Consider the following 16,892-nt stretch of genomic DNA (forward strand, 5'->3'; position numbering starts at 1 on the left):
GAGAAGCTAAGCTTAGTATTTGGGGATTTTTTTTTTTAAATTAAAAGGGTGTCTGTGTCTTCAACACATGCCAAACATTTCAATCTGATGGTCCCTGTGCCAGTGACACAGACAGGTGGGTGAGCTGGAAGCGGGGATTCTGGGAAATGACCATGAACCGAGCACAAGGATGAGACAGAAAGATTTCAGAGTGTTTCTGTCAACTGTGAGGCTTAACAACTCAAATGTATGCTTGCTTTCCCCCCCTTTGATGTTCCAGGTGTGTGATATCATCAAATGATTCACCAGTCCCATTTCATTACGCTGTTATTAATATTATCTCTGTTGACCCACCGTCTACTCCATGTGCTCCAGAGAAGAGTCGATGTATCCACAAAGGTACAACCAAATATTTGGCATACAGGTAGATCAAGTGTCAGTTGACCCACATTTCCTCACTTGTATATAATGAGTTCTGGTCAAGTGGATTATTTCAGGTGATCATTTCTGATAGTAAAAAAAAGCCACCTGGTTCTTAGCAGGTCTTAAAACTATGTTATTGATGCTAAAACACCTTTAGCATCAATAACTTGAAGTAATTATTATTACTATTATTTATTTTCTATATAACTATCAGTTTCATATTATTGAGCCAAGTCTTTGTTACAGTGTTGCTTCAGTTCTTTGAGGTTTGTGGGCATTCAGTTATGCTCTGCTCTCTTGAGGTCACAGCACAAGATTTTGTATACAAAGGAGTTCATGGTTGACTCAATGCCTGCAATGTGCAGTTTCTCTGAGCATGGACTGAGCTTAGGGACAGTTTGCTAGGACAGCTGACATGTCATGAATGTTAATTGTTTTCCATGGATAAATTATCTTTCACATTCAGAATGATGAGCTTTTTGGAGATATTGCCTTCTAAGCCTCCCCAGACTGATGACAGCAACAGCTCCTTCTCTGTGATCTTTAACGTGCACCCATATGCTCCTGCAAATAGACAAAATTTCTGCTTTTATAAAGGTCATCACACTTGCTGAGAGAGAGTAATCGCAGAAGCTGCTACCAGTTTTAGTAAAAAAATAATGACGTGGTGTTATAACATCTATATTATTCATCTGGGTTTGTATTTTAATCATTTAAGAGCTGCTAAGGACCAGATTCATTTTATGATGTCCCTATATGTAACACCTTAGAACTGAAACAGGGTATTTCTTTTTCACTTGACTATATGGTTGGATAGTCAGTTTGTTTTTTCTTGTAATTTAGGTATTTGTTTTTCAAAGTGAAAGGTAAGAGTGAAGCTTTATGTACTTATGACTCTGTGGATGTGGGCTGGGAGACATTATGTCCTGGTGAATGTGAATAAGACTAGAGATAGAGAAAGAACAGCTTTATGGCAGGAGGTTGATGTGACCTGGATGTCCACATTGACTAAATTTTATTGTTATTATAATTATTTCATTATGATTTCAACTGCTGTAACAAAAAAAAAAAAAAATCCCAAATATGGGATAAAGCATTTCTCACCATCACCTGGTTTTGAGGTCTGCAGACTGGATTAAAGCCACCTTTGTGTTTGGAGCTTTCTGGATTTGTCTATCTGGCACAGATTCACAAGGGAAAAATACAGTAACAAGGATCGATAGCACAATAAATGAAACCTTAAAAACAAACAATGAAAGCATTAAGAGCTTTGATGCAGATGGCTTTTATTCACATTATTTTACTCAGTTAGTTTGGTCAGTTTATTTTTGCCAAAGCAGAAAAATGTATTGATTCATTTGGTCGCATGAAACATGCAAAAAGCAGTAACCAGAACTACTAATTAAAAAAACTCACACATTGCAGGCACACACGCGTGAGTATTCACAGAAATTTGCAAGTACACACAATGAAGACACATAATACTGTTTTCACTCTGAGATAAATAACTTCATCTAAACTCGGGGACTTTGACAGATATCACAGTGAATAAATTAAGTCACAGTTTTAACAGCAGTTAGTGGGAAGACTTGTAAGTGTTAGCTGTATGTTGTTTGGTTTCAGATCTGGAGTCAGGCATGCTGAGACCACAAGAACCGATCGCACCGCTCGAGCATCGTCTGGATCATGGCCCTGAAAAATAAAATACTTTTTAATAGTTTTTTTCATGACAAAGAAATCTTTAACCTGAGCTGACTTTTAAAAAGCAACGCCTGTATTTTAATCCAGTGGACAGAGCAATGTGAACGTGTGTCAATGTGCATCACAGCTTAAAAATAGGATGGGAGACATTTCAGTCTCCTTCATTTACCCAACTTACAGTTTGCTCAGACGAAATCTGATCAATGTTAATAAATATAAAATATAAAAATATAAATATAAAATGTATATTTTATAAACGTATCTGATTTCTGCTGCATTACAAACGTCTTATAGAACATGTAAAAAGAACAAAATGATATATGCAAAATATAATAATGTTCCATTAAAAGTAAACAGCCCAGCGAGTGAGCTGTCTTGATGGAGGATTGTGCTCTCAGAGTGCCTCTGGTTTAATGACCGTACAAACAAATTTGACATGAAATGTAGTCAGTATAGGGTCAGTTTGTTTGCAGCCTGCTGTTGAGCTGTGAACTACATTTAGTCCCATTTGGGAATCTTAGTCACACAAGATTCTGCTTTGTGTTAAGTACAAAAAAATAACAAACTAACAACTAACTTAAGTTCAGTGCGTGTAAAAGTGCAAACTACAACAATTACCACTACTAATTCGCTCGACTACGTGTTTTAATGAACAAGGAAATAAATCAGTGTCAGCAGTTTGTTATGCAAACATCCAAACATGTTGCAGGTTTGTTTCTGTGAACGTTACTTCCTCACATCAGCCAGGAACTGCAGGAGACCCCAATTTTTTACCGTTTTCTGCATCTAACAATACATGAATAGTCTATCCTGTTGGTTTGAGATTCTAAACATTTGATAGCCTGACCCACCTTTGCCTCTTCTCAGCGACTCTCAGCACCTCACAGACCAGTTTGGAGTGGGGTGAAAGGACCAGTTGAACACCACAGTCCTCCAGGATGGTCAGAGCTTGGTCAGGCCCAACAGTCCTAGCCAGCATGAGAGTCAGGCTCTCCGGGCTGATCTTTCCTCTGCAGTCTGCTGAGCCATTGGACCAGTCGCTCCCGTTCGCACCTGCGACCTGCTCAGAGTTGACCGTGCTGCTGCACTGCTGAGACAGCTGGATCAAGAGCTTCCACTCGTCCACGGTCTGGGGCCTAACACCTGGCAAATAAAGAAGAGAAGGAACACACGTTAGTGCTTTTTTAGGTTTACAAACGTGGCCATTTTAAGGTCTCAATAATAACTAAATGAACCAGCCAAGTAACAGGATACAGTTCCAAGGAATTGGTCCGCGCAAGTGTTAAAGGCATTCCTGAATTTCTTCATTCAGACAACCTGTGAAGTCAAACATTTCCAAGGCTGCCCTCTGTCCTCCACCACAGCATTAAATAAAAGGAGAATGCTGCAGCGAGGGAGCTGACAGGGAATAGAAGGAGAGAACATATTTCTCCCGCATTGGCTTAACTTTATTGGCTCCCTGTTAAACTCTAAATCAAATTAAAAATTCTTCTCCTCACATCCAAGCTCTGAATAATCAGGCACTATCTTATCTTAAAGACCTTATAGTACCGCATAACCCCAACAGAGTACTTTGCTCTCAGACTACGGGCTTACTTCTGGCTCTCAGGATATTTAACAGTAGAATGGGAGTGCTTGCTCATAGGGGGTTGTTTTCTCTCTATTATCGTAGGGTCTTTACCTTACATTATAAATCTCTTGAGGTCAACGTTGTGGTGATTTGAAACCAAGTGAAATGAATCGACTTGAGTTACTCAGTTTAAATGAGTCGGTCAGTAAAGTCTGTATTTCATAACTCCTGCTCCACAGTTGGAGTTTAAGAAGATTATCGAGACCATCTTTATTACATGGTAATGATTAATTTAGATGTATTACCTGCTCATCGCACAAGAACAGCTGATCACAGGTTTTGCATTTACTTTAACTGTCCTCACTCTTACTTACTTATTAATGGATAGTTAGACGTACTGTATCTTTGTATTTCTTGTAATGAGTTTAAAGATGCAGCACTGTTCTTGTATTAAAAAAAGCAACCCCTGACGTGTTTACTGTAATTAAATCTCATCATCCAGTGAAGATTTCCCAAATTTAATTGTTCTTATCTGAGAGACGGTGGTTTAAAGACTTCGTCTTACCATCAGATTCATCCAGCAGGGTGATGTCATCCAGCTGACAGATGGCGATGAAAGCCTCTGTGCGAAGTTGGAGCTCATTGCAGAGGTAGAGGTAGCCCGTCCAGTACCTTCACACACACGTTACACAAAGGGTTATACCACATACATCCTGTTTTTTTTTTTTTTTTAAGGTAGGCAACTAATTACTAATTATACCCGTGACTTCGACAAGTCTGTAACATCTTCTGCTTTGAGGAAAAGTCTGCAGGAATGCGAATCAGCAGCGACAGAAGGCGTCCATAGCCCCAAGCGAAACAATGTGAATGCCACCTGCAGCAGGAAACACATGAAGTTAGTGATATTTATTATTGTTCCTCATTCTCACTTCAGTATCTTACTTAAATAGATTCCAGTAGAAACGGCTATGTTTGGATCTATCCAGCTATGGTTCGTTTTCATCATGTTCAGCTAATCTACTGGGCCTTACAGGTTAAATAATAGCACTTATAAAAAAAACAAACAAACATATTATCTGCTTTAGTGACTAAAATTAGTCTGAAAGTTTTTAGTCACTTTAGTCACTTCTACACTGTTACCTTTATTAGTGAGACACATTCTAAAATGTTCTCCTGTAATTTTTTGTTTGTTTTCTATCATTTTTATGGAGTCTTAAAGAAACGTAATTTCTTAATTTCTTTAAGATGTCGTGAGGAGTAGCTCTCCAGGTTTCGTCATACATTAAAAACTCCACTTTGGATGTTGGCTGCCTTTTGTTCTGTTCTCTATGAAGAGGACCGCACACTGCTTGAGTAATGTTGAGATCTGGGGAGGCCAATCCATAACTGATAGTGTAAATTTGTGTGTTTTCTATCCAGGTGCTTTTATTGCATTAACCGTGTGTTTGAAAAATGAAACTGTGGCCAATAAGACGTTACAGATTTTACAGAAAAAAAATCATATTTCCATCAATCTTGACAAGATCCCTCAACATCTACATCTGAAATGCAGACCCAAATTATGACAAGACCTACAGAAAGCTAAAGAACTATTGTTCAAGAGCATTTAAAAAAATACAAGAAAGTCTGGCTTTTTGGAAGCAAAATAAAAAGAAATGAGGGGTGGCTCAAGACTTTTGCACAGCATTACAGTATGTTGAACTACTTTAAGATCAAAATACAAATAAACTGGTGACCAACTTAATCAATTAAAAAAAAGCCCATTATTATTACTTTGTATAATATTAGAAATATTTTGAGGGTTTGTGCACAAAATATTTTAGATTACAGAAACAGTAACTGTCAAAATGAGAGAAAACTCACACACAACCTTCCATTATCTTTGTGGCATCATTGAGCCAGTTCCTGTATCATAATGGCACATGGAAATGTAAGGCTGGGCTCATAAACAATCTCACTCTGCCAGTTGAAGGATAAAGACAAAAATGTGCTAACTTACCTTGGCTGTCCATCAGGGGTCAGGGTATCACAGCACTGTGGGGCATCATGGGTAAGTGCCAGCTCCAGCCAATCCTGTCTCAGCGATTCTGGATCAAGGAGGGACTGCAAAAATGACAGCCTCAAAAAAGAAGAAGAAATAAGTGTGAAATTCTGCTTCTACAACATGAGCTTGGTGTTTTATTTAATTGAACAAAAAGGTTCAGCTGAAGACGTACCTGTGCTCCTCAGTTTGTGATTGTACCAGATTATCCAGATATGCCAGGAAATGGCTTTTTTTTGCCATGGTCATTACATCAGCAGGAGTTATGGTAGGATAGAACTGGGAAAAGGAGCGCACAGCAGCCTCACCGTGCTTCTCATACAGTCTGGAAAATAACATAGCAAACTTATCTCACAAGGTCTAACACCACTTTTCTATTTCTATAGTTTAAAATCACAAATCAAATCAAAATCAAATCACTTTTACTGTCACATCACACAATACAAGACTTTGTGTTTCATTTTGAAGGTCAAACATTAAAGAAGGGACCTTTAAATATGTGATTTATCAAAAAAGGATGCCGACCTGTGAAAGTGAGCGAGGAGATGAGCTGGACTCCAGGGCTGCAGCTCTCTCAGACTTCTCAAAGATTTCTGCAAATCACCTCTCTGAAAAACTTCCACCACCTTGCTAGACTGGGTGAGCTCTACAGATACAAGCATGATATTTGACGAAGATGAAACCACCAAGAATCAATGAGCAATATATGTATATCATTATTTTATCAAAGTTCTGACTAGTTTTTAGTCTTTTGTTATATATAGGATTATTGCAGAGCACATGCATTTAATTTCCTAACCAAAATTAAACATATTCACCTTTATTTTCTGCGTATTTTTCTTCTATTTGAATGTTTTAATTTTTAAAATTGTCTGTTTGTCGATTTGTGAACTCTGAAAACACACATACATGTAAGTTTTCAAGGATAATTGTCTGACCTAGCATTGCCTCAGTGAAGGAGCTCATTATCTCGGGCTGCTCCTGATGGCACAGCAGACACATTCTTCTCACGCGCTCTTGGTCCAGCAGAAAAAAGTAGCGCCTCAGGAAAACTGTGCACCCCAGCTCTTGTTCATTCTGGTTTCTGAAGCAGCTCAGTTCTGTGTACAGTGTGGCCAGCTCACAGAGATGAGCCAGCAGATCTGATGGTATGGGTTTAGGGGGCACCACACGGACTGGCTCAGCAGGACTCCCATTTGAAGCACCGTTTTTCGTTGAGTCTAACTTTAGCTGGTCCTCACGCTGTCCCTCTTCTTCCTCAGGCTTAGGCGTTTCGTTCTTCTCTGTTACATCTGTTGGTTCTTCTGATGAAGAGGTAGGATACTCTCGTTGATCTGAGCAGGTGCTTAAATAATCCGTGTCCCATCTCTCCTCTCCTGCTCCATCCATAGTGGAATCACCTGCAGCAGCAGACTTGAGCGCCACAGACCCAAGTATTCGCTCCAGAACCGGCAACCACTCCAGCAGAGCTTCTCTCAGGGAGGCTGGGTCTAGTAGCACCAAAGGATCTTGTATCTGGGAGCTGATGTCGGAAACATATTTGTAACTGTTTAATAGAAGACATTGCTGGATCTTGCACTGGGGAAATTGACAAAATGCAGTACTTACATAGCTTGCTCTGTTGCTGACTGAAGTTCCTGCATTTCAGCCTCAGCGTTAGATATTTCATCACCAACCCTGTGACACGTACATGTCAAAGTAAAAAAGAAAACAGTCTGGATTTAATTCTTTTTTATGGCTACTATTGAAACAACACACATTGCTCTAAGCACTCTAAAACAGGGTCGCAACAGCACTTACTCATTCTCCATTTCCTCGGAGTACAAATTTGTGGTGGCTGATATTTCAGTCGGTCCGCCCTCTCTGAATTCAGGTCTCTGCCAGAGCTCAGAGTTCATCTGGAGAGTGTTGATCTTCTCTGTTGTCTTCTTAACAAAACTAGAAACACTGATGACAAGAAGGTGAACAATAAATACGTTTTGTTGCACCATTTAGCAAAACAACAAGAGGAAGAGAAAGCAGTACAAATACAAAGGTGAAATGACTCAGAAGGATGAAAAATGCGAGACCTTAAAATTAAACACACCACATGTGCCTCAGTATGAATAATAAAACACAGATGTGGGTCTTCAGCGGAAAGGGGAAGTAAGGCATATGAATGCACAGCTGCACTTGAGTGAAAGTTTCAATTCTCAGAAGAAGAAAGTGTTAAAATATAGCTCAAAGCCGCATGAGCTGCAGCGAGAGGCACGTTTGTAATTAAAGCTTCTTTGTTTCATTCACCTGTCTTTAACGGCCTGCAGCGCGATGCGGGGGGGTTTGGGACGGAACGAGAGCGGGAGGTGAAACTGCAGGCCTTGGTCAGATCGTTCGGCCTCCGTGCGCTCACTGGTCTGCGGATCTGAGTAGAGGTGGGGCCGAGATTCGGAGGAAAAACACAGATGGATGGAGTACCAAAGAGATGAGAGAGACAGTGGACATAATGCAAGCAGATGGAGCAAACGTGGCAGACACTAATGAAGAGAGAACACAAATCAAATGCTGCACGATACAAAAAAAATTAACCCAAAACAGTGATGTATGTGAGTGATACGATGGAAAAAGATAAGAAACTTGGTATTAACAGTGGGACAAAGTGAAGATTAAATTTGTAAAGCAGGTCAATAATCACAGTGATTGCTCAGCACTCACAGCAAATCCAACAATGCAGCAGCAGAGAAATATTTTTTATCAAATGATTTTATTTTATTTTATTTTTAAACGCAAGTCAGAAACTGTAATAGAAAAAAAACAGTTGGTTATTAAAAACATGTATGATCATTACAACAGAGAGGCAAAGAGTCAAATTATTAGCAGTTGGGTTACACAGATCCTGTGGAACGCTCCCATATCCAATTAGTTAGGTTATTCACAGGTTTTTTTTCTCCCTCTTTCTTGGTTTTTAGTAGAGCGTTAAACTGAAAATAATTTTACTCTCTCTTAACGCTGAAATTAGAAGGGGTAGAAAATGAATTTGATCCTGAGACATAAATCAAATATATAAAAAAGAGAGAGAAAACACAAAGAGATGGAATCAGGATAAGAGTCAAAGAATGAAAGAAAGAAGAAAAGTAAGTTAGATTTCCGCTTTGCTGTGATCTCAGTTTCAGTATTAGTTTAATCTGTTCTGATCATTTTTAAAAAGAGTTACATCGACTTAAGTCTGCTCTCTACAGAAAAATGCTGTGTCTGCTAATATTTACTAAATTCTGGCTGCGGTTGTCAACTTTTCATCTCTGAGAATTTTCAGTTTTTGCAGATTATACTAAATATGAAGGTTATACAATGGAAAAAGTGTTATTTTATCACCAGTATTAGAAGGCTCTTTGTAACTCTGTATGCATCACTTAAGACTGTCTCTTACCGTGATTGACCTGATCCTCATCCTGCACAAAGCTGAATTCTTTGAGTCGCTCCTCCTCTGACACAGAGTGATTAAGCAGCGAGCTCGTCTCCTCATCTGACTGGCTTCCTCTGCGGCTGATCACTCGATAGATTCCACAGTCCAGGACGTTGAAACTCTCCTTAAAAACCACGTATCTAATATCACTGCACTTCATTCATTACATAGAATAACTGTGAGCCACTGAAGAACTAAAGAAACACATTAGTTCTTACATGTGAGGAGATACTGCTCCTCCGGCTGCTGGAGGCTGAGTCAAGAGGCTCCAGCTTTGTGATGACCTCTTCCAGCTGCCCGATCAGCTCTAGATGTGTGCTGGAACTGAGCTGAGACTTCAGGTGCTCGAGGCGGTCAATGGGAATTGATTTCCTGGCCTGAATTAAATAAAAAATAATTCCTACTAAGATCTTGATAAACAAAGTAAAAAAAAATGCAAAAACACCATTAAAAAGTACTTAAACTTTAATCTGCAGCATACAAACATCTGAAAGTTGTCAAGAAAACTGACTAAAGCATCGTCGCCACTGACATTTTTATTTTAGAGGTGTGGACCAGAAGTCGAACGACTGCCTTTCTAGTTTAAAAGTCTGAATTACATTTCCACACAGTAGTATGTAGTATATATATATATCTAACGTAGAAGGAACATGATGGAAAATAGCATTTGATAAACTTAAAATTCAATTTGATTCAATTAAATAGCACCAAATGACAAAAAGAGTTGTCTCAGTGCATCACATGCAGCCCCACAGAAGTCTGAGCCAACAGAAGCACAGCTTAAGGTTTACCTGACCTCCCGGGCTTTAGGACTGTTTGACACAAGTGTAAGCAAAGGCCTATCAAGGCCTCTTCTTGTTGAAGTTGTTGATGGTAAGATAGCAGTGTTGTTATTATTAATAAAGTAATTAATTAAGTTTCTTTTGCTTTTATAGCTGAGAACAGTTTCTTTAAATATCACTGAGCCCTGCTGTGTTTGATGTTGATGATGCAGATTAATCATTACGTTTTCTTATGAAAACTTAACAGTAAACACAAGGACTCCCTCTCCATTTTTCTCTTCCTTCTATCAATCCCTCCATGTTTGGGTCACGAGGGCAGCAGTCTAAGCAGAAACACCCTGACTTCCCTCTCCCTGCCACCTGCTCCAGGTTGTCCCAAGTAAACCAAATGTCCCTTAACTAACCCTACTTCCAGCTGCTCTTTTTTATTAGCACCTGCTCAACTCGACTGTACCTTTAGAGTATTAGGTGATCGTACTGGTACTAGGGACATTTTTAGCACCTTCTTGGACGGGGTTTCAAGCAAACTGAATCAAGCCAAAAATGTAACACGAACAGAACCCATGCCACTGATTGGCCTGGGACCGACATGAATGAATGAGTCATGAGAGCGACTCCTTCACAAGAATCAAACCTGACATTTTTCAGACGAAGCAAGAGGGAAATGGTAACACAACGCCCACCACGTTCTCTGTGACAACAAATCAGAAACCAAGCAGCAGGTATACCATCACCTCCATCTCCTCGATTGTTGCATTGTGTCACAAACACGATGTCACCCACATTGAGCTGGTACTTCATTGTAATGGAAAATGACTGAAACTGAATAGAATCTAGCCAAGATGAACTTAGTGGAGCCAACGAGACGCTAATACAAAGCAGCTTTAGTATGGGAGTGGTAGCAATCTTACCCTGCTGGTAGTGATTGCGTGTTGGAACATACAGCAGACAGCAGCAGCCAGAGGCCAGGACTCCCTGCGCAGCAGGCGCTCAACACATCGCTCTGCAGATATCAAGGAGAGGTGGGACAGACGCCCGCTTCCATGGAGACAGAAGAGCTCACTGCGATAAACCGCCACGTCAAGCAAATCTACAAAAAACAGAAAACAGACAGAATAATTTACACTTGATTATATCAGAGCAACAAAGCTCTGTGTGATCATCGTTAACCTTCATGATTTTTGTCTATCGAGATTAAAAATAAACATGATGTTACTGCAGTAAAATAATAAAATGGTTACATTTTAAGGGAAAATTGTTTGTGTTCATGAAGTAAAAGGTTGGTGGTATTCTGGGAACAAAAGAAGGCAGAAACACACCTTTAACTTCAGTCCACAAAAGTAGCTGTCCATTCTGAGGTGTGAAGATATAAATGGCAGAATCAGTCCAGGTCAGCAGGTTTTGGTCCCTATACACAAAAACAAAGTGTATAGTTAGTCAAGTGACAGGCTGATCTGCATATGGATTTTTTAAAACAATTTGACATGTCAGATAAAATGAAAATATCTCAAATATTGTAACATGACATGAAAAATTATGCTTATTACCCCAAATAAAGCAGCTTAGGGAAGGCGATAGACTGTGGAGTCTTCTGCACTGGATTGTAATTTGGCTCATTTCTGCGTCAGAGGAAGAAAATTTAGATCAGAAGTCTGGCTTTTAAAATAAACAGGGTCCTAAGCAGGAGCACACAATACCTAAAGGTGATGAGAGGCAGTGGAGGACACGCCAGAAGCTGTTTGAACTGATGGGTGCTCAGAACCTCGCCATTAAAACTGGCCTCCCATATTCGAGACCCCGGCCGGGCACAGTACAGCAGTGGGGGCTGACCCATTAATAATCCCCTATTCTGAGGGAAAAAGCAAGCTCCAAACTCCCCGTCACGCTCCTTATTACCAACACGCCAGAACTTCTCCCTGAAGAGACACACAGAAGCCAAAAATCACATAACAACCGTGAAAAGTCCCCCATACACCACGGAATACAGTTTTTATAAACATGAGGAAAAAATAAAATAAATATTGATTTTATAATATACTATACAGGAAGCCCCACGTGGCCAGGCTTTATTTGTGTTGGAGATAACGGGCATTACAACAGGGATCATTGTTTGTTTGTTTGTTAATTTATTTCAATCACGTAAACAATATACAGATACATTTAGCAAAGAAGAGAAGAGAGAAAAAAATACTGTACAAAATAAAGTTAATACATTTCAATACTGCTTCTGTTATTTCTACTTCAGGCTCTGCGTGCTAACGTGAAATAGTGTTTCGACGCGTTATTTGACTCTTCTTCTGCAGAAATGAACAAACTTGGTGCCGCAAAATGCAGAAGTGATTTTACCAGTAAGCGCACTGTTGGTGCTGCCATTTATTCCTAATGTAACAGCTGCTCATTCAATCACTGAAACAATGTGGGGCACATCACTCACACTGCTGTAACTTTACAGTTGGGCTTCCTTTGGCGCTACAGGTAAACTACCGCTCAGGGTGGCTGTTTAAAGTGTATTCTTTTTGTAGAGTATAACAATTATAGGATCCTGTTAATGATGATACTGAATGATACTGTTAATCAGAATGAGTCACTGATGATTTCAAACTGAAACTCACAGCATAGCACACTGGACATATAAAGTGCTTTGGACCATATTTTCAGCATAAGTTACTATGGCGATCTAGCCAAGTTAAAAGTGAGGCACCTTTGACACTGAAAACTCGCCAACGTATTAATCCTGCTTGTAGCACTGCTTTTGTGCACAGAAGAATCTGTTGTAGTTCATGTTTAATAAAAATACAAACTTAATATTTTAAGAATAAGAGAAGAATCTGTGATAAAAACTAATATGTCCATGATAATGGACCCAACATATTACTACTGGACCATTAATGACAACATTTACCTAAATGGAAGCATGAGTGCGAGCGCTCTGTGAGTTTCTCCCGAAAAAGAGAATATGAAAGACACAAACGGATGGAGCAAAGGTGGTACTCACTTCTCTGTGTCGCAGAGATAGCAGCGGGTGAGGGAAGACACAAGCAGTCGTCCATCTTGGTACCCAAGCTGAACCACTTTAGAGTCCACAGTGGTGACAGTCTGGACAGGGAATATAACAAACGCTGACCCCTAAAGACAAAAAAAAATAAATACATATATCATAGGGAAGGATGAATTTTAAATATAATAATAAATGTAGCATGCAGACGCAGCATTGCTCTTGTCTGCCAGAATAAAAAAAACTGAGAAAGAAAAAAAGTACAGTCAGAAAACTAATCGCCGTAAGAGCTAGCAGCTCTTATAGTTGCATGTTTAACCACTGAACTAGTACCTACTTTTAATTAGTGCCAAGCTTTCAATGTTAATCAGCAGTCACTACCTTTCCCATTTTGGAGGATCCTGCACGGAGAAAGGACACCTTGCCTCCAGAGTCGCCGACAAAAACTTTCAGCGCGCTTGTATCCCAGCAGAGTGCAGTAACTGTCTGACCTCTGTGCTCCCAGGACACGCTGACTCTCTCTGGACGACCCCGCCGCTCCAACTGCAGCTCCCACACCACCACCAGACCCTGACTGGATGTGTATCACACATAGTGAACAATATGGGAACCACAGCCAAACACAGAGATGAAGCAGGAAAGAAAAAGCCTGCAACTTGTTTAAAAGTACTTTTTGTAGTTACCCACAAAAGAATCTAACTACAACTTTAACCAACAGGGGGCAGCATTCTACAAGTGGGTGTGTTAACACACATTTTAAACCAAGGTGGTACGAAACATTTTATTTACTTTCTTGAATAAACGCTAACCTTGTTGCAACTGCAATAAAGTCTTCATCGTGAGGGCAGCATGCCACCTGAGCGATGGATCCCTCCTGGCAGAAACACGCACATTGAGTGATGGGTCAGTGGACAAATGCAAAGAAAACAAACACCGCATTACTGTTTATGTTTAACTCTATCACTCATTAACAGAAGAGCAGCACAGGCTCACAGTCACTTATTACCTTGTGAGTGAGGATGAGCCGTTGTTTCCAGCCCTCCCTCTGAATCAGGTGCACCCCACCTGCTGATGTTCCTAATGCGAGCCACTTCCTCGACACTGCCAAACAGGTACACTACAGCACAGTGTAACACAGAATTAATGTCAAGCATAATTGTATTCTTGCTTTTCTAATTTTCTTCCACTACAGCTGAAAGAAATTAAATCCATATTGTATATTTTTTTAATACGTCCTACTAACTTTAAAGCCAGGATTATCAAAGTGCGGTTCATGTGGCAATGGTGGCGCCCATTAGTAACCCTTTATGTGGCCTGAAGGTAGTTTATTTCAGATCACTAATGGTTAAAATATAAACACCACCAAAACAACAAATACCAAAATAAACAAGATTCTTGACACATTACATCCACTAATTTGTTTTTGTTTCAAGTCCTTCTTTAAAGATATTTAGGAATATGAGGTGCCTACTTGAATATAAATAGAAAACTGGCTAGAATTACTACCTTTAGCCTGCCGGAGTCCAAACGCAGAGCAGAGAGAAGTGGATCGAGGCAGTCGAACTCTGCCAGGACATAATTGTGGTTCTCTGGAACAACTGGTATCGGAGGCATCTTCACTGGTGCTCCAACACAGCTGAAGGACAAAGAGTGAGTCAGATAAGTATGAAAGAAAATAGGAGAGAGTTCATACCATGGCCCTCGGCCGTGTGGCTTCACATGACTTTCAGCAGCGTACCTACCCTCTTTAATTGACCAGTCATGACTCCACTCTACATTACCGCCAGCCTGAAAAGAACCCCCTCTTTAAAACAGTTAGTTTGGTGCACAGAGCACTTTTTAAATGATTTTATTATAATTCAGATAAAATACTGAAGCTTTTAGTTATTACCCAATATATAAGCAAACTTCAACATTAGGGTGTTTTTTGGAGTTAAAAATATGTTTATCTTTAACATTTTTTGTTATTAAAGCCTTTTATTCTGGAGATCTTTTGACAGGACAGCATGAAGGTGAGAAGGGACTGAAGGGACTGAAAATGTAGAACTGGCTACATTATCAGAACTCGGTGCTGCACAGTGATGATTTGCACTTAATTAACTGACGAATTTAAGGATAAAAGCCGTGAGGAGGATGTTGATTTTTTTCTTGCTGGATACATTCAGCCCTAGCTGCTGTTCAAAATGATTCATCTTTCATTTAGTGTTGGATGTTAGCCGTTTCAAAGTGGTGTTAAATTGTGTAGATTCAAGAGTTGAAGTTAGAAGTTAAAGTTTTGCAATAAATACGTTAGCATTAGTTGCAGAAAAATGAGCTGCTACTGTGAATAGTTGACCCAAAGGCTGCAGTCACTGGCTACACCAGACACCAGTTTTCATTACTGCTCTATACTATACTGTAAATCAGAGCAACAGGGCCTCACAATTGATGGCCTCGTATAAAATTTGCAATTAGGCTCTGAGGTCATTAAACACCACTGGTGCTCTGCCTGAAATAATAAATATTACAAACAATAATTAATACATAATAATAATAATTCAGTAATAAAATGTAATCTCTCTGATCCTCATTATTCTTAATGAAAACACTGTGACGCTGAAATCATTTAACTTACACAGTGAGCATTTTTTGGCCACTTTCCTTTCTTGCTAAACTTTATTAATAGCACTGCTCCAGTCTTACTGAACAAATGCTATACTGTCCCTCTCACTTACTGACACTGTGCAGCAGCTGTGCTGCTTTCCGCCTGCATTAAGTGTTTAAGCTCATATTTATGTAATATTATAGCTCCATCTTCCTTTGCCAGTGAAACCATCTTTGTTACCGTTCACACGCTGCCAACACCACCCCTTTCATATTAACGTGCTTGTAACTACATTATATGCCCAGTTTTTTCCCCCATAATTCTGTTTTATAAAAATTTTCAAAGAGAAGGCACAAACTGCTAAACTGGTGAATGCCATTACTGAAGCAATGAGACAAAACCCTACATTTGCACTTGGTTCACTGTATGAAGCAGAATATAAAAAGTAATCCATGTACCAAGTACTCACGTAGTGTCCAAATTTTTCTATATTCACAACCTCCGAGATCAGAACTTTCCACATTTACACAGGGAAATACAATTTTTTTTCCATCTCCGACCTAATTCACCATCTATACCAACTTTAAAACACATCAGTGCTATTAAATAAATAAATATATACCATAAAAAAGTAATTATTTTTCCACACCTTTATTGTATGTTAAAATAAACTTGCTTTTATCTTGTGAATAAAATAAATAGGCAAAAATAAGCCCGATTATAGTAAACCAAAAATAAATAGTGATGACATTTTATTTATTCCATAGTTTTTTGTAAGATGCAAGTACCAAAACACTCTGGGCATGAAACAGACATTCTCCGTCTGAAATACGTCAGAATCGAGTCAGATTCTGATGCGTCAAAAATTTCTCTGGTTGTAGACTGTCGCATGGGTAGACTAAAACCCAGTTCATGTTGGTGTAGCTGTATCCAACTGTGGGACTGACAAACCTCAAATGTCACCAGAGCAGTAACAATATACAGGAAAAACAGGAACAAAGATAGCGCGTTTATTAACCATTTCAGTATTATGAACAGGCAGTAGTCTCGTCACCTATGTTTGTTCATTGCAGTTGCTGCAGAGGATTCACGCATGTCGCGATCATAATTTAAAATCGAAAGCGTTTTCTCTTTTGGCCCAAAACAATGCGAAACGTGACAACGCGCACAGACACACAATAATATCCACTTAAAGATTAAAATATTCGCAGTGTTTACTTCCTCGTTAGTGGGCAATGGGTCCTGAAAAGCAGCGCCCACCGTCACGAGTTAATCTAACACCAGTTAATTTGAAACACCGGTCCAAAAATCACTGAAGCTAAAATTTGCGTCAAAACACACCGGAACCACGGGGAAATATTTAAAAGTGTAACACTTA

At 39.4% G+C, this 16,892-nt stretch overlaps 1 protein-coding gene across 1 annotated transcript; it reads right to left on the bottom strand.

Moving 5' to 3' along the window:
• Positions 1–1,667: 1,667 nt before the first annotated feature.
• Positions 1,668–14,560, bottom strand: hps5 (HPS5 biogenesis of lysosomal organelles complex 2 subunit 2). Its single transcript, XM_086298870.1, has 22 exons — positions 14,437–14,560; positions 13,937–14,047; positions 13,740–13,804; positions 13,312–13,504; positions 12,931–13,061; positions 11,633–11,851; positions 11,483–11,554; positions 11,255–11,343; positions 10,847–11,025; positions 9,372–9,530; positions 9,118–9,277; positions 7,998–8,115; positions 7,515–7,661; positions 7,323–7,391; positions 6,653–7,236; positions 6,240–6,360; positions 5,890–6,039; positions 5,673–5,792; positions 4,434–4,547; positions 4,239–4,345; positions 2,955–3,246; positions 1,668–2,094 (listed from the first exon to the last, which is right to left on the bottom strand). The coding sequence occupies exons 1-22, from the start codon at positions 14,542–14,544 to the stop codon at positions 2,034–2,036; spliced, it is 3,369 nt and encodes a 1,122-aa protein (XP_086154996.1). The 5' UTR covers positions 14,545–14,560; the 3' UTR covers positions 1,668–2,033.
• Positions 14,561–16,892: the final 2,332 nt, after the last annotated feature.

The sequence above is a fragment of the Aulonocara sp. 'chitande type north' Nkhata Bay genome, linkage group LG7 (genome assembly GCF_057382095.1).
Source record: "Aulonocara sp. 'chitande type north' Nkhata Bay isolate Kocher_YH1m ecotype deep benthic linkage group LG7, A_spYH_male_GT1.1, whole genome shotgun sequence".
In the NCBI taxonomy this organism is placed as follows: domain Eukaryota; kingdom Metazoa; phylum Chordata; class Actinopteri; order Cichliformes; family Cichlidae; genus Aulonocara; species Aulonocara sp. 'chitande type north' Nkhata Bay.

Coding starts and splice junctions, on each gene's coding strand:
- hps5 (XM_086298870.1), bottom strand. CDS start 14,544: ATGCCTCCGATACCAGTTGTTCCAGAGAACCACAATTATGTCCTGGCA. Junction 13,062..13,311: donor GATCCTCCAAAATGGGAAAG/GTAGTGACTGCT, acceptor TTTTGTCTTTAG/GGGTCAGCGTTTGTTATATT. Junction 9,278..9,371: donor GGAGCAGTATCTCCTCACAT/GTAAGAACTAAT, acceptor GTGGTTTTTAAG/GAGAGTTTCAACGTCCTGGA.